The sequence below is a fragment of the Numenius arquata genome, chromosome 11 (assembly GCF_964106895.1).
Source record: "Numenius arquata chromosome 11, bNumArq3.hap1.1, whole genome shotgun sequence".
Lineage (NCBI taxonomy): Eukaryota > Metazoa > Chordata > Aves > Charadriiformes > Scolopacidae > Numenius > Numenius arquata.
Window position 1 is genome coordinate 27,664,446 of NC_133586.1, and position 24,051 is coordinate 27,688,496.

The 24,051-nt window shown below is 42.8% G+C and overlaps 1 protein-coding gene across 1 annotated transcript in view; it reads right to left on the bottom strand.

The window, feature by feature from the left end:
- Positions 1–1,810: 1,810 nt before the first annotated feature.
- RANBP17 (RAN binding protein 17) overlaps positions 1,811–24,051 on the bottom strand; it is a 156,615-nt gene continuing 134,374 nt past the window's right edge. Inside the window, exons 26-28 of the mRNA XM_074155522.1 lie at positions 9,333–9,431; positions 5,592–5,719; positions 1,811–2,393 (exon numbers count right to left, since the gene is read on the bottom strand). Of these exons, the coding sequence (XP_074011623.1) occupies positions 2,297–2,393; positions 5,592–5,719; positions 9,333–9,431 (324 nt within the window). The 3' untranslated portion in view covers positions 1,811–2,296. The remainder of the gene's footprint in view (positions 2,394–5,591; positions 5,720–9,332; positions 9,432–24,051) is intronic.

The window sequence follows — 24,051 nt, forward strand, 5'->3', positions numbered from 1 at the left end:
TCGTAAACTCGCGCTACAATAAAACATTAGCAAGTGCAAGGAATTATTCTGTAAGGTGTGCCTGTCCTGCTGGCTGAGCTCCTTCAAAGCCGCCTTACGCAGCGAGCAAGGCAAGGTGTGAAAACTTGGCGTTTTTTCCCCAGAAAGCTGTTTTCTGTCCCTCACTGGGGGGACGGAGGGGGGGGGGGGAGCAGACACTTACCTGAGGTTTGGCCATCGGAGCCTTTCACCGTGACAATATAAAACGCATTTGGGGGAGAATCAGCGCTCTTTTACAGTCTCAAGTTGTTTGCAGGCTCAGGTCGGGTTCTTGAGATGAAATCCCTCAGTGTCTCCTTTCTGACATTTCCCATTCTATTGTTTCCATTTTTTTTTTTTGAAAGAACGAAAAAGCCAACCCCCTTAAGGCAATTAGATCTTTAAAAAAAAACCCCAAACCATAAGGCATTACACGTGCTTTGCAAACACGAGGAAATTCTGGGCTGTACCCCCTTCCACAGCGCCCTTTTAAAAAGCAAAGAGTCTCAACAAAGAACGTGGAGCCATAAAACACACTATTTGCTGGGCTGTCCATTTCCTAACCTAAATGGACAATTACACCGCCAGCTACTCTAAATAAAGTTCCCGTTGTCAATTGTTAACCGAGGCTGCAGCGCTGTTCAAATACGCGTCTGGAGTTTGCCCGGTTCATAGGATGCTCTTCAGAATCTCCCTTGAGCTACAAGAAGGGCTGAGTTCCAGGGCATCCTCGTCCGGGAGCTTGGCTCTGCCGCCTTTAGCATCGGAGCTGGCGGCACAGATCCTGGTTTCCTCTCAGGATGGAAATGGAAAGTGAAGGACCGCACGGATTCGTACACGTTCGATTAAATACTTTCTCCAGCCGAGCTTAAATGCAAACGGAAAACTGCCGAACAAAATGACTTCCCTTCAGATTCAGTTCCTGCAATTTAAAAACGTGCAGGAAAATAACAGTTGCAAGGAAAAAAAACTGGAAAAGAGATAAAAAATAGGGGTATAAACTTTTCCTCTCTGTTGGCCACAATTAAAAATTCCCATTCTTATCTAAGCCGTTGTGAAATATCACTAAATACGCACATCGAAGCAAGCGTGAAAAACACATGAAATCAATTATTTAAGGAAAAAAAAAAAAGACAATCCCAACCCAATTCAAACCCAAACCCAATGGTTTGTAATTGCCCACAACAGCTTTTCTACGTTAGAAACTAATTGGCTCATTGCTTAAATAGTTTTAATTTTTGTCAGATTTTGCTTCAATTCATTTGGGTATTTCCTGACCCCGTCCCGGAACCTCCTGCCCACCACAGGACGACGTTAATTGTTCCCCACAAAACCGGAGCGGTTTGGGCTGGGGGAGGGATTCGGTTCCGGTACACACCGAACCCTGCACCATCCCCGAGAGGTGAAGACAAATCCGCTGAATTTGCCGTTTCACCTCCACTGTGCCACGCGCCCTTTAAAGACAGGCAGTAAGTCCCCGTAACTATCTGCTTTCCTTTCCTGCAGCAGTGAATAGATTCTATTCTTTTTAAACAGTGTTTTAACAACTTGATTTTCTTGTGTGTTTTTTTTTTTCCCCCCGATTTCCGAAGACCTGGAAAATGCATACTCGTGAAATTAAAGTATCATCAGTACTTCATTAAGGCTTGCTCCATCGTCTCTTGTTTTATTACGTGCAACATCCTCAATTTTCTTGCTATACTTATAGTCTAAAATGTTCATTTTTAGTCTTCTGCTTTCATATCCACATTGTCATTAACCGCCAGTGCTGAAAAGAAATATATAACATTTTGTAGAAAAATAGTAATTTTATTATTTCAAAAAGGTGTCATATAAAATTTGTACTGTCTTTTCATCTCATTTTCAAACAAATATGACCTCGGAGTAAGCTTGGAGCTTTTCACTGATGAGATATTATTTACTATTTTGTGTAGAACTGAGAATCATTAGCTGATACAAGTTTAGAAGGAATGCATATTTATTTTGTTCTTTGGTTAAGTACTGTTTCTAAACCGTTTCATAGAGATAAAACAACAGGATGATAAATTTTGATAAGAAAGGCTGAAAACGTTCTTCAAACTAAGGCTGATTTTCCATTGCTTTCCCTATTATAAATCCTCACGTTTAGGCCAGAGATATAAAAAGGCAGAAGATTTCTTAAAAAAATAGTTTTCACAAGGGTCAAAAAAAAAAAAAAAAAATCTATCTAACAATACAACAGGGTCCCAAAACTTTGCGAGTTGGTTAATTTGTCAGTGCTCCGTTTCCAAAGTCATCGTCAACTCATCATATCCAAAGTGCTGGGATCCGAGGCCCCTTCGCTGCGCAGAGCTTCCGCCACATCTCTTCGAAAGACTGACATATTCTGAGTGAACCTGGGAAAAAAGAGAACCCAGATCTTTGGTTAAAGGAGACCTGATGTTGAGAGCTGTGTTTCAAGACCCAGTAAAAAGAATAACTATAGCGTAAATTTTAAATTGAAAGAAAAAACAGAGGAAAACTCACAAATAAAACCACGAGGTGCCCTCAAAAACCAGTCCTATAAAATAACAATGAGCATGTAGACGTGTATGGGCAGCATCATAAACTCAGCCTGCCAGGAGTGGGAAACATTTTAAAAAGTCAGCTGGGAAATGACTGCAACAAGAAACCTTTCCATCTCACGTCCCTTCTCCCAAACCTCCAGCAAAGAGCTCTCTGGGACATGTCCAGATGGTCGTCAAGGCGCTCTCAGACCTACCTTCCTCCCTCACGAGTGGTGTCAGAGTTCAACCTGCCTCTCAGTGAAACGCGGTACCATCACCCATCTGGCACAGAATGAACTCACAAAAGTACTCCCCAACAGTTCTTCACCGGCAGGTGTAGGGCATGAAGTCCGCCCGGTGGCATCGCAACCGAGACCGAGTGACAACTCTGACTCAGCTTGTGTGACAGCCCAGATCTGACCTACTCCCTTGGTCTACCCTTACCTGAAAGGAAGAGTTTTAATTGCCATTTATCGCATCTCATGAATGTATTTAAAAAAAAAAGAATAACCAAAAAACACAAACAAAAAGATTTTAAATGCCAGACACACAGAATCATAGAATCGTAGAATCATCTAGGTTGGAAAAGACCCTTGGGATCATCGAGTCCAACCATCTACCCTACCCTACAAAGTTCTTCCCTACACCATATCCCCCAACACTACATCTGATCACATATATCGCACCCTGCATTTAGGGTTTTTTTCAAGTGTTCTTTTGTTTTTTGCCTCAGTGCTCCTCGCTTTGGTTGTTGTGTCCAACTTTGCTGGCTCACCGTAGCGAAGCTAATAAAGTTTCGGGGAGAATGGCTCCTTTAGGGCTCCTTCCCGCGAAGGACCGGTGGGCAGGCGCTTGCAGAAGTGATGGGATCTCAGCAAAGGTCTCCTTGCAGGACCAGGGGCCACCACCATCCCCGCCTGCCCCCACTGCACTGTACCCTCACGGGTAGGTCTAGCAGCAGCGCGGCACAGCGGGGCTGGCGGCGTGTGGGAATCCAGGATGCCATTATGAGTTCATTCTTTATTCTGTTCGTAATTTTTTTACATTTGTGCTTATTTCCTTACTAATGGAAATTGATTTCTGCTGGATTTTAAACAATCGCAGTTTAAAAGAGGCCTCCTGGTTCCACAGAATAAATCTGAGAAGGATTACAAATCACGGGCTGAAAACAGAAAAGCCGTGGTATTAACTCATGCTGCTCGTTGGGGGAGTGATGGCTTGAAAGCCTTCCCAAGTTAGACAGGCGGATGCTGCCGAGACAGACGAGCTGCTCGTTCGACCGAATTATCCCTGTTCCCCTCGCACCTGCACCCATCCCTCCCCGCCTGCCCTTCCACAGAGGCTCCCCGAGAGCTTCCGCCCCACCACCTCTCCCAGAGTACTCCGGATGAAAATACCCTTTAAATCCGCGGATATTTGAACCTAACGCTCGCCAAACCCAATATTCGCCGGCAGCCCCGGCGATGGAAGCCTCTGTCCATGCCCTCCACAGGGAGAGCAAAGCCAGCAGAGCTGGATCCTTCACGCTGTGCAACCACCGTCCCTCCTGCCCGGCGGCCATGGGGGAGCCGGGGCTCCTGCCCGTCCCGCTCCCCCCAGCCTGGCTGGGGCATCCAACCATCCCCTTACTGTCCTTCAGGTCTGTCCTTCTCAGAATAGGGCAGCTCAGAGAAAGTGCATGTTAAAGTATGATTTTTCTTCTCAGAAAACAGTGTTATCTTAAGGGCCTATTGCCTTCAAGAAATAAAAAAAACAAAAAAAAAAAAAAAAAGAAGATACAGAACTAAGAAACTACCCAGTTATAAGAAAGAGTTTTACTCGGTTTTTAATTCCGCCTCCCCCTCCCCTTTTTTTTTTCTTCTTAAATCTTGAAGGACTGTTGAGTCAAACGAAGCCCCTTGGCATCCACAGCTCTAAGGTCAGACTATGTCCCACAGCCCGCCACTGGCAGCTCCGTCTTCCTTTGTTTTAACAGGCATCCTCCCCCTTCCCGGTGGCTCTCTGCCTTTTCCCCGGGTTCTCTGCTGATTCATAACACGAGTTACACAGAAAGCCTCCCTGGTTTATTAGTGCCGTGGATGTGCTCTCGGTGCTTCTCTGGGTTTGCTTCCAAATTCCCCTGTCTCTGGCTATCCTCCCCAGTGGGGCCACAAGGAACTTACACCAGAATTTAACAGGAAAATGAAACAAAATTGTGGAGACCGTAATTAATGCCCAACTCTTTAACAATGAAAGAAGTTCAACGTAATTTTCACACCAACAAACGGAGAAGTCAGAGACATAGAATCACCAAATGGTTTGAGCCATCGCTTCTCTCCAAGTCCCTTTTGGGTTTGTTTGAAGCTTTCCAGGAAGTTCCACTGTCTGGACTTAAAATTCTGTCCCTGCACTTTCGAGGTTCGCTCTGGTTGAGTAACGCTCATGGAAGAGAAAATGCAGGTAGCTGGTAACAAAACCTTAGTGTGGACATGAAATGCAGACAAACTCGCCGTTTCTTTTCTGAAGGCTTCTATTCTCTTTTCAGATGAGGACACGATTTGGCGAATTTGTGAGTCGTGTTAAAAATTATATCCTTGCCTCATTTATCTGCAATGTGGAAGTAGCCCCACTGGGTCCTTCTGGCATTTCCCAGGCAGTTGCTCAAGCCCAGCACCAGCCAGAAAAGGCTCTGCCAGAGGGACAGCACCGCTGCAGCCAGTGATCGGCAGAGGGGGTTTAAGGTTGGAAAAAGGAGTCTCTGAGGCTCAACTGCTGAAATAAGGCAGTTTTTCCCAAATGAAAAAGCGGCAGTTGCAGCCTGGCAAATCTTGACTTTGGGATTAAATTAGGAAATACATTTCTGACCAAGAAATAACATAATTATCAAACGTGTGGGCTCTAACTGGAAAGTCTGGGGATGAATTCTTCAATAGGATATTATCTTCCTTTCAAAAGGAACTACACTTTAAGACTACCTGAAATACATCCTATGCTATATTTTTTTTCCAGTTAAAGTTTCCCATACAAAGTCTGTATTGTTTTCAGCTTCCTTATATGTTATGAACTTACCTGTCTCTGTTCTTTACCAAAAGGTTTTGCTCGACCCCTTCCATGAGATTCCTGAAGCACTGGTCAAGGACCTCGCGTTTGCTGTCAGGCTGGCTGGTTATCAAGGTTGCCCTTAGTTCACTGAAGTACTAGGAGAGCAAAAGCAGAGATTATTAAAAATGAGGTTTGGAAATTTAAACCCAGAGTTACTCATCTACATCTGGAGCACCCTGAGCAAGTGCTTCACACGTCAGCCCCTGGGAGAAGAGTTGGGCAAACAGCACGCAGAGGTCCACCTGGTGCTGCCTGCCTTCCCATCTTCAGCGCCATGATGCAACGGACTCACCTTTGCTTCTCTAGAAGCTACGTAATCAATACGATTTTCTATAAACTGTCCCCATTATATTCTGGCAGATTTATAGACTAGTTAAAACAGAACTCTTTATCCACTTAGAAAAATCTAGGTTTAGTCTAAAAGTACTGAAGGGGAGGGGACCTCCAGTGTTATCCACCACCCTATTACTACAGCCAAGCAAGTCACATAATCCTGTTTAGCCCTTATTATATCAGCTGTGTCAGTCAAAGGCTTATGGCCTTGGGCGTGAGCACTTCTATGGTATAAGCACCAATATATACAATTATTCAGAGGAGAACGAACCACTTCGATGAACCTGTGCCCAAGTACCTGGTGGAGTTTCTGAGCAGTCTGATGTTGCAGCCAAGAATATTATTGCTGGTATTCTCCAAATTTCAGGTGTATAATAAGAGAACTTGTTCAAGGTAAGATGAAAATCAGTTTTTAGTATGCAAAACTTAGTAGGCTTTTGAAGTGAACGTAATTTGTTGGGTGTCGTACAGAGTATCACAAAGCACAAAAGTCTGTGATTTGTTTGCCAGATTTTTTAAAACGTGACAAAATATGCGATAACAAAAGAAAACGTAGCAAAACCATAGCATTCTAACACTAAGCCCTGACAATTCAACAGGATTATAGGAAGTGTTTGCTTTAATGTCTGCTGGGCAAATTACTTGCCCTCAATCCAGTTCCTCTCAACCCAGAAACATCCTGTATAAGGCATCTCTGCTGAGCACTGTGGCCATTCTGGAAGCGAAGGCAGCAGCTGATCAAATACCTGGGTCCCAAACTACTCAGGAACTCAAAACTGGAAATCACCTGGGGGCTGGCATGAAAGATGAAATATCTACCTGCGACAAACACATCCCCAAAATCCCCGTCTCAAGGTGACAAATGCAGAGTTCAATGGAGAGAAGGCCACAACCCCCAGATCTTGACCAACGTCCATGAGTTGTTTTTAGGAAACAGGCATTCCAAGAACTTCTTCAGTCAACCCCATTATGGAAATGATTAACGGCAAGGCATGACATCGCTGCCCACCACGAATGAGCACAGCATCCCCATCTCCCTCGCATCCCTGTTTCAATGCCACAAAGGTGCTCTGAGCCCTGGGGTTTCCAGGCTTCTCTCTGCAGCAGCATCACTTCTTCCTGGATGCTCAAATGCCTGTGATCTTCAGCTGAAGGACAACAGCAAGGAGGAGATGCTGTTGCGACATTATCAGGATACAGAGGGCTTTTTCTGCCAACCTCTTGCCACTAGGATTTAGATTATACTTGCCCCTGTGCTTCATCACGGGAACGGTCTCAGGAGCCACCTGAACCATCCCATTTCATACTCAGCTGATCCTGGCTCAAAAGATTTAGTGCTGTTTTAGGGCGGACTCCGAGTACAATACCCATTTGGGCATAATGACCCTTACTGGTGCAAGCATGTATAAATTCCAATTTTTCTGAGTCCCCAAGTAAACCCGATGCCTTCCCTTTGAGACGGATTATGGGCAAAGAAGATCTCATTAGAACAAAGGAAGTGAATAAGCAGTAAAACACAGCGAATGTGTGCTTGCTGTCTCAGGAACTGTAGAGACAGAGACCCCACCTGAAATAAAGGAACCCATTTCCAATAAATAAACCATCACTGCACCGAAATGAGCCAAGAAAAGATGACTTTTACAGCTGTATGTAAGTACGTGTCCTACTTTTTACAAACACGAAATAAATAACCTTGATGCAAAAGGGGCAACACAAATATTGTAAATTCTATTTCCTGTTCTCCACCCTTCCAAAAGAAATGTAAGGCTTGTTCGTAAGTAAAGGTGCTTGTACATATCCATGTCTGCTAAACAAAACACACAATCATTAGAACTAGTCTAATTTCCGTAAAAAGAATATTCTGCCAGTCACAAATTTATTCCTTATGATTTACAGCTCCATGGTTTTATCTTCAAGTGAAATATTTAATTTCATCTTATACTGCAGCATCAAAACCACATAATTAATATGTAGTCAGGCTAATACTTAAACGCTATAAATCAGAAGCATTATATAAACAAAAGTGTCGTCTTGAACAAGATTGGGAATGCACAAAACTACTTATTTCCCACTTTTATAATGATGCAGTGACTCAGAGCAGATAGAAAATGATTAGTTTTCCTTCCAAAGTAGGAAATATTGCTTCCATCTGTAAAGTATAATATTGTGATGTCATAAAGTTTTCCTAAACACTGAATTTGCCCTTATTCCCTCTCAATCATTTTAAAAGAACTGCTCTCTCTTATAGAGCTTGGATTTAAATCACAATAACACACCAAGAAGATGAATGACAGTGCTATTGGATATGGCTAAAATTGGATCCTTCAGCACAGGTGAATGATGAGACAGCGCTTCTCTTCTTGATATATTTTCTTCTTCTATTAGTTTCCTTCCATAGCTGGGATTTCAGTTTGAATTTTAATGTATGCGGGTGCTGCTAATCTTAGTGTCTTATTTTTTTCCAGCACCCTCTTATTGTATAGACAATTCATTCTCCAAAGCAGTAATACACTGAGGCTTGTGACTGCCCAAGAGATAAAGCAATTCAGAATAAAGTTAGAGCTAGCTCTGAAGTATGGCAAATACAACAGGTCAATATCTGTGGAAACAATGCCTTGCCAGACAAAAAAATGCACACATTTAGATCCCCTCACATTCATTTACTCAGACGCTTTCCATTTCAGACAATATTGTCTCTATTAAGTCACCAGGGAAACATGATGGGTATATCCAAATTCATAGTTTCAGATTTTATTGAAAGGGCAAATTGCAGAGTATTTCCTGGTTTACAGAATCTGCCACAGATGCACACAATCCAAATTGCAATCAATGCGAGCGCTTAAGTGTAAGCGCTCAGATAATACCCACCCTCCCGCTCCCCCCCCCCAAAGCTGGTTGTTCCTGTGAAACCTTTCAGGAAAATAAATTGGTTAACTATTTTTCTAGGAAGCAATTTTTTTCTGATGTGATTTCCAGTGTTCTTGTTTCATATTTCTATCTAAAAGCCAGGCGAGCTGGCATAATTTCTATTCCCGCTTAATTCTGGAAAAGCAAAGACATAGAATTTATTTAGAAAAGGTTAATTATGTACTTGCACGATCTAAGGTTGGGTGTAAATGTTGGGGTAAAGGTTTGAGAGGATTTTTCATCAAAATGAAGACCTTCAGCCCCTGTGAACTGACCTGTAAAATACCTATGGAGTACCTGAGCTGAACCCCACTCCTCACTCCTAATGTGAGCAACAAGGGAGAGAGGTACCAAGGAAAGAGCTGGGGGATTTGAAGGGCAACAGGCAGATTCGTTCTATGTGAAATAATTATTTCAACTATTTGGGCCCATGAAGAGTGAATGGGGTGGGATTTCTTAAATACTCACTTTCTCATTGAGAAGTATAAGTCCAAGCAGCGGCCTTGACACAGACCACTGGTTTCTGCAGTCTTCAAAAATGATGGTGTTCATTAGGATTGACATCATCTGAAAGAAAGTTCAGACAATTTTCACGGATGTAGCTACTCTTGTTATACTACCTGATGTGGTGAGAAGGAAAAATTAGCGAAACCTTTACTATCCATGCTGAAACCACTGGTATTTCATATATGAGCACGGTATTACAAAAGTCATTTTTCCAAACAAATATTTCCATAACCAAAACTACCAGGTGAAGAAAGTTCAAGAAAACAAATGTCAAAGCTGGGCTCTAAAGAAAAAGTTGAAGTTAAAACAAACATGAATTGAGATTTAGAGCTGTGTTAATTTGAGGTACAGGCTTTGACTTTATTACAGGGATTTGCTCTGTTATCACATGTCCTGGTTTGAGGACCACAGCATCACACTACCTGTAGGAGAGGAACACATGGGCGACCAGTGATCTATATTGGTTTCAGATTAATCCCTACCTGCTCTTCAAGATTCTGGTTTCTTTGTGCATGATGCTGCAAGGCATTTGAAGGGAGCACTCCCCATTTCGAGGAAGGCAATCCTGACTACAGCAAGAAGTCTATAATCTACACCATTTCCATTGCGGTTACAAATCCAGCCTCTGATTTTAGACATTTTACTTCTGTGACTTACTTTACACAACTCTACAGCAGGGATAAAGCCACTTCATCAACTTTATAAAGCCCTGAGATCTATCAACTCCTACAATCAAGTTCCGCTGGCACCCAAATTGAAGGTAGATAATTGACTTTGCTCGTTGGCTGGAACATAACCAGAGCCTTCAGTTAATGACACGTGGGGCGTTCTCCCTCCGAGGCCTCTTCTGGTCTTGCTGTGCTTCTAGACCTCTCCTGTGTGCAGCTAAGGAGGGGTAGGACTTATTTAGGGATTGGCACAACTTTTGTAAAAAGAAATTACAAAACAACTATAGAATCCACTTAAAGATAAAATGCTCTATGATCTCCTCGAGATACGTTAGTCCAAAATGCCAAAGGCCACAACATACATGAACCTAAAAACATTACTCAGAGATTAAAACAGAGTGAAAATTTGTAAAATGTCACCAGTAAATAGTTTGGCTCACATTTATAAAACATCTACACCCTAAAACCAAACATAGAGGAAGTAGAAAATCATTAAATCCTTTCTTCTAGGCCAATGAGGAGCTATGAGCAGGGTCTCCAGAGAGCTGCCACACTGCAAACCAGCCTGTAATAACTGACCAAGGCGCAGTCAAACAGCATGTTTCACTAAATGAAAAAGATGAATCCTAGCACTACAAATCACCTGGAACAGAGATATCCACAAATTATTTGAGCTTTCAAGTTAGGAACATACGGTCTGGCGTGGGAAAGGCCAATTCTTTACCTGACTTCACAGTTTATGTATCAGGCAAGCTATTTGTCATTACTCATAGGACAAAACCAGTTCTACAGTGCTTTGGAACTAATGCAAACAATTCAAAACCTCTGCACGAGCACTAATAGGGGCTCGTTCTCCAAACATGAAGATTAATTACAACTTCTTATCATTCATTCATCGCCATGTTTTCATCTCCGTAGCTTGCAACAAAGCCAGCTGTTAGGACAGAAGCATTTTTTTAAGTAATTAAACAAAGTCACTCAGTCTGTGATTTAGTCAGAGCACCACGACTGACATACCCATATTTCTTAAAAAAAGTGCTACACGTGCAGAAAGACTTTCAATGTGATGCTTAATCTGAAAAGGGCACGCTCAGTGACAAGTTCACAACTGACTCGCAGGGAGAAGTGCCACCTCTTCAAACTCCAGCTTTATCGACCAACTCATGGAGATCTCTTTAAGGTCTCTAGTCCAGAACTGCTACTGAATTGCAAACAAACTGCAAAGCAATTATTTTAGTAAAGTTTTTGGCCTAAAATATGGAAGAAGTCTGAAATGTCCAAAATTCACCAGGGGAGCACTTATTGTCTCTGTGCTCAGGAGTACAGGCGTTACTAAAATAACCAAGGAATATGATGAATGCTATAATTCATAAAACCAAAGCCAATATAAAGCAATCTAGATAACAGTAACTATCAATTGTATGTTTTGATATTGGCCAACCAGGACATGAAACAGTGAAAGCCTCCCTCCCACTTCCGAGCTTTTCCTCTGACAAGATCCTACTGACAAACATTTTTAATTCCACTTCTGACTCTGAGGATTAATGAAAGAGAACCATTGGAGGAATCATTAGCCGTGCAGGGAACACCACCACATTCAGGAGTTAGCCAGGTCTCTGACCTGGACACGCGTACGTCCGTTTTCTCCAGGGGCCAACCCATTCCTTTCAGTTAAACGAGACACTTACACCATTCCCAAGCTCTAATGCTGTCACACAAAGTTTCCTCCGTTTAAAGGAGCTGCTGGAACTGGTGGTACCACTGCACTGATATGTAGCACCTGCCCATGAGCTCTCCGGAACAGTGACTAATGTCTCTCATGAAGTAATGTACGTTTATTACTTGGCGAGCTGGACCATTTGGAATCCTAGCTTTGCAGATGTCCTAGACATCCCACTTCTTGCAAAGATTAAAAAAAAAATAATCAAGGTGTGTTGCTCGGGATTAAGAGTTGCATGCATGAAATCAGGGCAAATCTATCCTAGCAAGACCTCTGTTGGAGGCTGTCAGGAGCGCATGACGGCACAGGCAGATGACAATCAGTAATTACTGAGGTAATTCCACCAAGATGAAGGGCACCAAAATCCACGGTAACAGCCTCCAACTTCCTTTTCCTGTTCTCCATGTTTCTCTATCACAACTATTGCTGCTGCTGCTTTGGTTTACTCCACAGCTTTGGTTCCCTGTGCTATTTCTGCACGAGCCTACGGCAACCTGCTTGTGTCCCAGACCCTTCTTTGTTTTTCAAGAGATGACCTCTGCTGCAAAGGACTCGAGTCTAAGGGAGGCAGCCTGCAGACTCATCTGCAGGGCAGCAGAGCTCCTCTGGACAAGGCTCACGCTACTTTATAATGAAGCTTTGCCTCGGCAAACAGCCCTTTGATTGGTGATGTACCAGGCTTTGACTCTTTCTTGGGCAGAGGTATCAGGCTGTCATTTAATTTCACTAAATCTTTCTCTCTTTTCACATAAAATAGAACAGCTTCTTCCTACACTGACAAGTGACCTTCTCCACCTCCTCCTTCAGACCTCACTTTACAAGAGTCAAGTCACTGATCATCAGGAGAAACAGGTCAACCCATCCAGGAGAGAATTTCTACACACTTGACACGCAGCTCCATAAATATATATATATATATGCCCGTGTCTGTTGCTCCCCTGAGTTCTTCAAGTCATGAAGGAACTGAAACTCTTTAAGCTTCCGAAGGAGGCTCTGAAATGACATGCCTCCTTCTTCATACTTCATTTGCTGACACACATTTACATATACTTGAATTTATGATGGCAACACATGCAGAAACCACAATTTTCTGAAGATGAGAGCTTAGAATCATAGAATCGTCTAGGACTTGATCTGACTTGGACTTTAAGATCAAGTCCAACCATTAACCAAACACTGCCAAAACCACCACTAAACCATGTCCCTCAGCACCACATCTGCCCGGCTTCTAAATACCTCCAAGGATCTCGCCCAGTGACATCTACAAACGAGGGGGTGAGTGCACGGCTCACAGCTGTCCCAACATGGCCCCACTCAGCCCCAGGCCATCAGCTGGACCCCTGTACAGGAGCAAGAGCTCTGCAGCCAACAGAAACACCACTTGCATTTTTATTTCACTTTTGTGGAGAACTGCAGAGCATTTCCCAGATGTTAGTTACCTTCAAAGTGTGCCACTGAGGTACATCAGCATCACCATCACATTTTATGGAGGGGCTGACTGAGGAACAAAGACTATATGCAAAGCCACAGAGATACAGAGTGAGCCTGGGGCACCCCCTCAACATCCTTCCACCATCACCCAACCTTGGTCATGCTGCTCCTAGAGACCTGCAGTCCCTCTTAATGGGCAGCCGGTGGGGTTCAGGGGGACCTGCATGCACATAGCATGCAGGTGTCAGAGGGAAACCCTTGCTATGGTACATCCTCCTTGCTCTGCCTTTGCCAGACATCTCCTCATCTAATCAGAGACCACAAAGCAACCCCATGGCCAAACAAAGCACAGAGCTCAGAAGCAGAATTGATCAAATATACGGATTATTTGTTTTCCAGGTGGAAAATACCACATTGGTAGAAACCAAAACATTTTGTTTGAGGAAAACGACTGGTGGGACCCTTCCCCAGCGCCCCTGCAGCGGGGTGGCACTCCAGCCACTTGAGTCCTCACGTGGACTGAGGCAGAAAACAGGGTCTCAAGGTGGGAGAAAGACATTTAAAAGGAAGGGGGTGGGGGAGCATATAATCTATTTTCCACTTAGTTCAAAACAGCAACCTTGCCTCTGTTCTCTTATCTTAAGCACAGGGCATCACTTTATCTGGTTCAATAATGCTTCTCCTGACACATTTGTTCTTTACAAAAAGAACTATTGACAGAACAGGCAAGAATAAAGAACTGTTCTTCCAATAAATTAATTCTTCAGAGCCTCTCTTCCTTCAGAGCCTCTTTCTGTCTTGGGGGGAGGAGGAAAATGTTGGTCAAGATAACCCTCATTATGAAAACTTTTTTCTAAAGAAGCTGAAAGAAAAGCTGCCTTTCCATCAAAAAGGCTTTTTTTTTTTTTTTCTGCTTTGTTTTAGCAAAAGAGAGCACTTGCACCATCGCAGGTCCCCTAACTCATTTCTCTCTCCCATATTTTGAGATGAAGATTTTATTTTGCTGCAGCTGATCACATTTTAACATAAAGAACATTACATTAACAGCAGAGACAGCAGTATGTGCTCCTTCACAAAAGATTCAGAATGGTCTAAGAACATACACAGCTTTTAACCAAACACTCGTCTGGTCAGAACACCCCTTTTTCCCCATACAGATCTGAAAAAGATTCAGATTTTCATTGTTTAGCATAGGAAACTTGGGAGGTTTTTATAGCTCTACATTCAGACAGTCTGCTCTTAATTTAGGAGCTGTGATTACTAATTTAAATGTCCTTCGGAGTTCTCAGTTCTTTCACCATCAATTCCCCCTATATCAATAAATGGATCATCATTTACTAATAATATTAGGAAGATTTAAATGCTCCAAGATTATTAAATACCTTAAATTTTAATCTGTTGTTTTAAAATATTTATTTTACTAGAAAGCCTAACTTTCAGATTGATTTTTTCCACGTTCAAAGCTAAAACTTCCAGATGAAATAAGAAAACGAAAGCCTTTATTTATGACGAAAGCGAGAACCAGCCCATTACTCCTGAACTAAAAATATTTAACTGTCTGGAACAGCAGATCAGTTGAGATGTGCAATATGTAAGAGTTTGGGAATCATTACAAAATGACATTAGACTAAGAAAGAGCCTTGAAGAAGCAGCGGGGAGTGCTGGTGCTGCGGTGGGTGGGTGTCCTGGTTTGAGGTAAAACAGAATTAATTTTCTGTTCAGTAATTTTTCCTTTTTAGCTGGGCCTCTTCTAACTAACTAAACTCTGAAATTAACGGCATATTGTTCAGAAACTGCTTGCTCTCATAGTGATAAGACCTGATAATACCAAGGAATGGTATGCAGAGAGGCCCTTGCTTATACTTATTGCTATAACAACCAAGGTCAGGTAAATTTGTTATTTGCCCCGTTGGAGGGTCGGAAGCGGAAAGGCGTAGAGGGGTCACACCTGTAGGGAGGAGCGGACAGGACAGGTGACCCAAAACTGACCAACAGGGTATTCCATCCCATCTGCATCATGCTCAGTATAAAAGCTGAGGGATCAAAGGGTCATCTCTCTTCCTTCAATGGCTGACATCTGAGGAGGACCCTGTCTGTTCGTCTGCCTTTGATCCCGATCTGAGCAATCCTGACTCCAGATCCGGAATCCAGCTCCTGTCCATCACCGAGTCCAGCCTGGGACTTTCCCCTGTGCCTGCTGGTGACATGATCATCATCCTGGGAGCTTGATATGGTTTTGTATATATTGTATATTTTTTTTTCCTTTTTTTTTTTTCCCCTTTTTTTAATTATTTATTATTTCATTATTTATTAATATTTTCATTAAAGTAGTTTAGTTTTTTCTAAACTCATAAATCCCTTTTATCTCTTCCTCTCCTCTCTTTTCCTTGGGGGGGGGGAGGGGCCATCTGTCGCTCTGATTGGTTAATCTGGTCAAAACCATGACAGTGGGGGAATCTCCTCCTCCAGCACCCCATACTGGGCCATGTCCCATCACAGCAGCTTTCCTTCTGGGAACCCCCCCAACGCTCTCCCGTCCTGCTGTGGAAGGAGAGCAGGATGTACAAATATATGCAAATAAACATTAATAACTAAAATTCCATGGTTCACGAAGCTTAAAGAAGCTGCAGGAATTATCAAGACTTCATAAAACTGCGAGGGACCTGATCTCCCATGCCGATTTGGAATAGTTCAATTGGGTCTGGCCTTTTTGTTTCCTTTTACGAAAAATGGTTGAAAAAACCCCGTCCTGATGCTGAGACAAGGCACCTGGGTGACACACTGCGTACCATGAACTAGTATACGCCTGCATACGATTGAAGTGTCCGTATCTTTCCCAGGATATTTCTATTGGTTCTACGTTACATCCTGCCAGGAGAGTCTTTTCTCCTGATATACAGCAGGGATGGAAAAAGCCAGCAAAAATAATAATAAAATAAGATTGTACTAATTTATGTCAAACCTGACTTTGTACCTGACAAACAAAGAACCACAGAATTGTCTAGGCTGGAAAGGACCTTTCAGATCATCAAGTCCAACCATTGACCTAACACTGACAAAAAACATCACTAAGCCATATCTCTAAGCTCTACGCCTACCTGTCTTTTAAACTCAAGAGGATACATTTAGGGTGACAGTTTAATGCTAACGACAAGTACCTGCAATGGGCCCATCGAATTTGCTACACCAGACACACTGCAATTTCTACATCTTCCGCTATTAAAATAAGCTGTCATACGTTAATAGTACAGTAACACGGAGCAGTAGTGCAAAGTGGACTTTTCAAAACCTGAGCTTTGAAAATAACTTCTCACCATTTCCTACCTTTGGCCAGCAGTGACCTGCCTTTCAAGCGGCTGCCAGGATGACAAAGCAGATGTTGGCATTGGGAGCCACTGCAGCGCAGCTGGAGCAGAGGCAGCAGCTCCATCCTGCACACCAGCTGTTCACAGAGAACCACTTTGCCCTAAACCAATATATTTTCAAACAGTAATTTTAATATCTTCCCTCTAATTTGAGGTCATATTCTAACATGACAGAACAGGTTCTTCTTAAATCCCAGTTGCATCTGAATTTTTACGTGAAGGACTGTGATACTTGGTCCAGCCTCACCCATCAGAACTGGGTCCATCTGTCCTAAGGGCGACGGTGCTCCTGGGCAAGCTGGCATCCATCGGGGATGGAGAAGAGATGCCAGCCGGCTGCTATAGACTCAGCTCTAGAAAAGCAGTAAGTCTCACGGGACGGAGCAGTTCTGCCTTGTCTAAGGGTTGTCTACATTAAACGCTGGAAGCGGAACAGTTAACTGCAGCAGCACTGAAGATGCCTGATGAGTGAAACACCTCCTCTTTCTGCAGGGAGGAGGGGATACATTTCATTAATTATTACCTTCCAGGGGGTGCTGACTTGCTTCTGTCTGTGCTGAATTTCATGTAAACCCTCTGTTGAATGTCACGTACTCCTGTGCTGCCTGAAGTGCTAGATTTTGTATTTGGGTATCTGGTGTAGCTGACAGATGTTTACAAACTCGTGTATCTGCACAGCTCCTTTTTGCCTATCCATCTGTGCTCCCTGATAGACAGCAAATTATTCCACCTCAGGCTGGAATAATTTAAGAATGCAACATCAACCCTTGATCTGCATTTCTGAGCTGGTAGCACTCAGAGATTTTCAGTTACAGATACTAGAGTATCATTTTAAATTAACCTAAGATGATTATTTAAGATTCAGCCATTTCTAAACAAGTGGCCGTGACTAAACAGCGTTACAGCTGGTTTTAAAGATGACAGAACGGTGATTAGCCGGGACTTTTGGAATGTACGAGCTGTCATAATTTGCAACGCAAAGCTTCAGGTGGCTTTGGTGAAGGAAAAGGCTGAGCTCTTTAAAAACCTTATAAAAAATATTACTATCCATTCCCCTCTGTCTTTAGCAGCCTGTGAAGAGGCAGTGAGGCTCAGGTCTTTGCAAACCCAGTTGGTCTCATCTCAGAAGAAGATCCTGAAGCATTTTTTCTAGTCCACATGGTGACCTGTACAGCCAGCACTCTTATCTGAGAGGTGACTGGGGATGAAGTCGGTGTCTCCTACCAGACCAAATGACGAGTTACAGATTATTTAATCCTCTTGGGAAGAGAGAACAGCACTTTCACCTACACCACCACCTTCCAGCAAGTCTATCCTCGGGAATGTAAATGGTCTGATGTCTAAATCCCCCAGTCTTCTCCTTAACTGACACTACGACTCACACTGTGCATCACCTTTATGTTCCTCAAACGGGAGCCATTGCTCTTCTCATCTCCAGCTCCTGAGAAATTCACCCGTGCCTTCCCTTGCATCGACTGCTGGGTGGCAGCTGATGCACAAAAGCAGCTGGGGATTTCCAATGTTGCACCAGGATTTCAGCATGGGAATTGGGATTGTACCTGCTGAGAGATTTCTGAAATCTCTGTTACGGGATGGCCTTCCAAAATGGGGAGGGAAGACAAGATCAGAAAATGCTATTACTGGAAAAATAAAACCATTTAGCCTAAACCCAATTTTAGACTAAATCTAAAACCGATCTCAAACTTAATCGACAGAAATATTCCAACAATGTAAGAAGCTGCGTATGGGGGCAAAGGCTGAGAGTGAGATCAGCTCTCAGTTCTCTGCCCAAGGAAGTTCAGGGTATCTTGAGCGGGTGTTCATCCCCGAGTGTGAAGCAGCCTCGTGCCGACGCTGGGTGTAGGCGTGCTCAGCGCAACCCCGGGGACACAGACCCCACACGCCAAGGAGCAGGTCCTTAAACTGGGCATACACTTGTGCTCACCTGCAAGTCAAGGCCAGCCTGGCATCTGACCCGTAGCCCAACTGGCCTTGTAGCGGCACCGAGGATTCAAGGATCGTCCATAAACCAAAGTGACCTACTCTACTCTGCTGGGGCAGAGCGATGCACTAGTGTACAACTTAAAAAGGCTAATCCAAGCATTAATTACCCATTGCCTACCAGATTTCAAACCTCTTCTGTTTTCAAACTGTTCATACATCGACCCTCATTTCTTCCGTGGAACAATTAGAAGTATTTTGGTTATCCTGAGAAACTGGTCTGCAACCAAAGCTATTGGAAATAAACATAAAAGACAGATGACAAAGATGGTAATAAGCATATTGCTGCTGCGTCCTGAAGAGTCACCAACACTTCTTAGTGAATATCATCTTTCACAACAACAACAAAGGGTAAGAGCACAAGGCTATTTCATGCAGTCATCAAAACAAAATGCACTGAATATTATATTTCATACTAAATACATTACCCTGGCAGTTTGACACTCAACATTTCAATAGATATTGCGTCTCTCTAACATTCTGTCTGAATTTCTGCAGATGGACTTTTAAGTATCAATGGAAGATTACTTTACTTGTCACGCTAAAAAGATTTTAAAGAATGGTTGCACACACTTCATTTTTAATTTTTTTTTTTTATTTTTTTAAAGGGAAACGAATCATGAATTCAGAAACACGGTTCTACTGAAGGTCAAATCCCATGTTGTGTAGTAGTCCTTTGTGCATAGTGCTCTTTCAATAAGCTAAACTGTGTTGCCTCCGATGTGCCCAGCAAAGCACCGGGAGGATTTGCTCAAGTTAAAATAAGCTAAAGTTTAGTATGCTAAGAGAAGCTGCGATAAACTAACAGCATTCCCAAATCTCATCTATCTGTATTTTTTAAAAAAAAATGTATTTTGTTTTAATTTTTTAACTGTGTAGGTTCCTGGAGATATCTAAATACACAAGAATCTCAATTTTTAGTAAAAAAACCCACAAACCCAAACAAGTAAACACCAGGGAAAAAAACCCAACCAACTAAGTTTCTGGATCTCATGATTCCGAAGACACAAATATCTCTCAGGCTCACAAACAAAACCGACGGTAATTTATCAGCCTAGGAAAAACATGGATTTTGACGTTCAGTTCCAAAGTCCTGAAAAACTGCAATCTGCCAAGGTTAAGCGGGACACGGATTTAACGCAGGCCAGTCATTAGGAAGTTTTTGGCCCATTTCACCTGACACACACCTTCCCTTGGCTCAGAGCCAGCACTGGCCAGGTCAGAACGTCCCAGCAACTGCCCCACCAAACACCACATCTCTTGACCGGCATCATCCCACCCGCTGCAAGCCTCAACGGGCCACTGCTATCATGCCCAACAGCAATTAAGCTGCTGACACTCTAGAAATTTAAATTTGATTTTTATTTATTTATTTTTAAAATGGTGGAAAGGGAGGGTGTTTGTTTGCCGAGAGCGAGTTTCATTATTCACATGGAGAATCTGCCAGTAGCAGATCACGGAATGGATTGTTACCTTTCCCTATCCATTTTGTAAAGATATTGCTTTCTTTCCAGACTGCAAGCATCACTTCTAACTGGATTTTGAATTATAATGTGAACTTTACAAAATTATTGGTGCTATTCATATCGCTAGTTAGATTCTACGGAATGGCAATATTTTTTTGCCCTTCCCCAAACCAGCACCTCTCAGTGTTTTATATAGAACAACCAAGGCCAGCAGAAATCGAACATCTCCGAGTAATGTAAAGTATTACATTGCAGCAAGTAAACAAGGAATAAAACATTTTTATACTGCTCCTTAAACTTATTTGCTTTTTGAAAATATTTATGCAGCGTAGAAGGCAGGAGGTTATTGAGAAATACGGCCAGTTCCTCTTCTTTAATTGAAACATTTATGCTTTTTGTTCTGCTAGCAAAAAGCAATGAACAGTAATAACGCAAGACAAATATACAAGAAACTTATAGATACGATTGTAAAACAACATCATCCTAATGTTTTCATTTAATTACCCTGAAATGTATTCTATTTAATATTCATTACTCAAAAGCCAATTTAAAAGAGAAAGAGGTGAAGGGACTTATTCAGAAAGACGGACTGTCATTCACGGCAATAGTTATCTAATATACAGAAGTTAATAAAGCAGATTAATCTACAAGTCGCTTTAAGCCATCGCTGAGTTTAGAACAACCGCCTCTTTGACCCCTAACCCTCCCGCTGTGCACCAGTAGCAGGTGCCAGCTGGACCCAGAGGATGCTGAGGCCCTTCCAGCCACAGCCTTTCCTCGCTTCGGCTCCTGACCAGCAGCTGACCCTGCAGGAAGGATTGTTTCCAGCGCTGGCCTAAAGGCTACATAAACCAGTAAGTGATAAACAAAAGCATACAGGCACCAGCTGCCTGGCCCGAGGGCGCACATCCAACACTGACACCTCCAGCGGGTCGCCCTGCCAGCACCGACCAGGCTTTTTTTGTTGTCTCCACGCATGAAATCCGGACAATGCTCGTGACTCCGCGGAACCAAACTTCTTCTCTCCGGCCCCCAAACCCGTTTGTGTGCACCAAAGCACAGCTTGGATGATTAAGAGGAGCTTCCCGATTTGATTTAGCGCCATTATTAAGAGCGTGAAATCTTCAGATACATCACTAATGATGATGTATTTTAACATTAAAAGTCTTAAAATTAAATTACTCGATTCACATGACAACGAATCACAACAAGGCTTTAAACAAAGCAGAATTAGAGAAGACACTAAGCTCATTAATATTTTTTGATTTCTTAATTGACAGCGCCCATGTAGCGAGAGCTATACGTTCAGCAATATACTCGAGACTGCGGCTGCTTCTGCCTTTATACACATGCAATAAGAAGCATGTGTAAAAGAGCAGGAATCATATTCTTCATTAAGATAAGATGGCTTTGACATAGTTATTTTGCTGATACAAATTACACAACCACAGAAACAATCAGAGTAATGATTAAATGCAGTTATGTACATGGGAGACTACTAGTGCAAATGTTAACATATTTAAATGGGTTCCCTTCATTAAAAAAATTATATATGATATTAAACCATCAATCAAATCAAAACACTAGAGTCTAAATGTATTGTCACTGGTTAAAATAAATGACTCTGAGACTGAATTTTGGCTCACTCAATATGGTGCCTTTTCTGTTGCTTAGCCACCCAAGTCTCTGCTGGCTTGGGCTACAGCTGGTATATCTCCATCCCTTTCAATTAATAAAGAAAGTTATGATAGTATTGGATAACATTTTTAAATTGTGCTAAGAGGCTGAAAACAGATGTCCCAATGAACATCCCTCTCGCTGCTGTATCAAAGCTTTCAAGGCTCGAGCTGGCAAATGCTGAGCGCTCAGGTCCCGCATCAGCTGAGCTCTTCAACACATTTAATTTTAAGCACAGGAACGATCGCACCTGTGGGTTTGATCGGCTCTTAAAATGAAGCATATGTTCACATGCGTGGCTCAAGGTGCTCAACATCTTGCGCAACTGCCCTCTGTCAGTACAGTCCATATTTCTTTTTCTGATGTGCTTATATGCAAGCGCTTCTGCACAGGCCATGAAGCATCCATTATAAACACATCTCCTCTTCATGGCTTTATTTCAATTACTGTGTGTAACTCCCCACTAGCTCTATATGGCACTGAGGTTTATCTGAAAAGCAAAAACATCACTGATTTTACTACATAAAAGGGAAAAAAAAGCAAACTAGCAATTTATAATATGTTTTTATTTTAGTATCACCACTTGGGTTTTCGCTGCAACTGGCATCTTTACTTTCCATTGTTCATTTGCCAGGCAGTGCGGCTGCGCTGCTTCCCTTAGTGCACCTCCGTCACCCGGGGAAGATCTAGGTCACTCCAGTGAGGTTTTAGGTCACTCGGGTGAGCAGCCTGACGACGTTTTACATGTCACCGTGAAGCCCCGCGTCCTCCTGTTACCGCAGTGCTGCCCACCCCATCCCGGCTCCCTTTCCCAGCACTACCACCATCACCCACGCCCTCAAAGTTCTTTGGTCACCCCTGTACCTCCCCTCTCCACCCCAGGTACTCCACCGCATTCCCCTATGGCAGGAACCCACAGCGCTTCCCACATCCCTGCCCCTTTTCCCCACCCTTTGCCCTCCAAAGGGCTCATCGCTGCCACAACCTCCTCCTACAGCCACTGTCCTGACATTTCTCAGAACTACAGGTGAAAGACGCTACAAAACTGATTGATTTTTTGGAAAGAACTAGCAAGAACAGTACTTTACGACACTAAAATTGACCTAAGAACCTAATGTGTACAATTCAGCAAGATAAGCATTAAAAGAAGATAAAGGGAGCATCTTAAACCTAAGAATTACACTTTTATTTATTAAGTGGAGCGAACACTGGCTTCACCTGTCAGTCCTGGCATAACAGCATAGGAAAGTAGGAGCCTTTTGAAATTATTTATTAAAGTGCTTATAACAGAACGCAATGTAACAGCAATAGTTGAATGTAATAAACTTAATACCGCTTTCTATCCATTTATCTCAAATTACTTTACACATGCTAATTCAGTTTAGTTGTAAGACACCATCATGAAGCAGTTGTTTGCAGATTAAGCTCAGCCTAAGCAGCTTGCCTGGGGGAACAAAGCCCGTGGCACGGCAAAACGGAGGGGCCACAGCCAACAGGCACCGCTACGCTTTAAAAGGACGTCTGTTATGGTTTGCCTGCCTGTATGGGAGAAACCCACAACAACTTATTGTCGTTTAAACAATTATTCTCTCACCCGATGACCCCTCCCCACCCAGGAAGGGGAATCGGGGGAAAAAAACAAGGAAACCCGAAGCCTCAAATATAAATAGGTTTAATAGGATAAGACTAAATAATTAACGTTAATAATACTAAAGAACCAGTATTGATCCAGATACCAATATAAAATACAAAAGGATTATAGTCATTATATACCGATATATTTTATATATATATTCTCTCAGCAGGGACAGCCAACATGGGACCCTGCGAGCGCTGCGGCTTCAGGAGGAAGGGAAGGGCCCAGGGCTCTGGCACCGGAGCAAGGAGTTCTCAGGATCCCAGACATCAAAGGACAGAGAGAACTCCTCCGCAAACTTTATAGTTTATGTTGAATGTGACATTTACTGTATGAAATAACCCTGTTGGCAGCTTGGGTCGAGTGCCCGGGTCTCTCTCCTCATCCCCGCACCTGGGGAGCTCAAAAACACTGAGACCTTGAAACCCACACACCAGAGCTGGCTGTAAAGTAAATATTTTCACTAATTCAGACACTAGAGTCTTCTAAAAGTGCCATTTTCCCAAGCATTAGATGAGAAATTAGTCCTGTGTCGCTCAAACCAGGACAGTGCAGTAACTTGCACCTAAGTGTTAAGAAGCTGTTTCACTTCCATGTTGCTCCTGTCTCTGTACAGTCACATCTATGTATTAAAAAAACAGAGCGGCTGTGGGACACAGGTAAGTAAACAAGAATTAGTAGGTTTTAATTAGACAACTCTGGTACTCTGGAGGCTG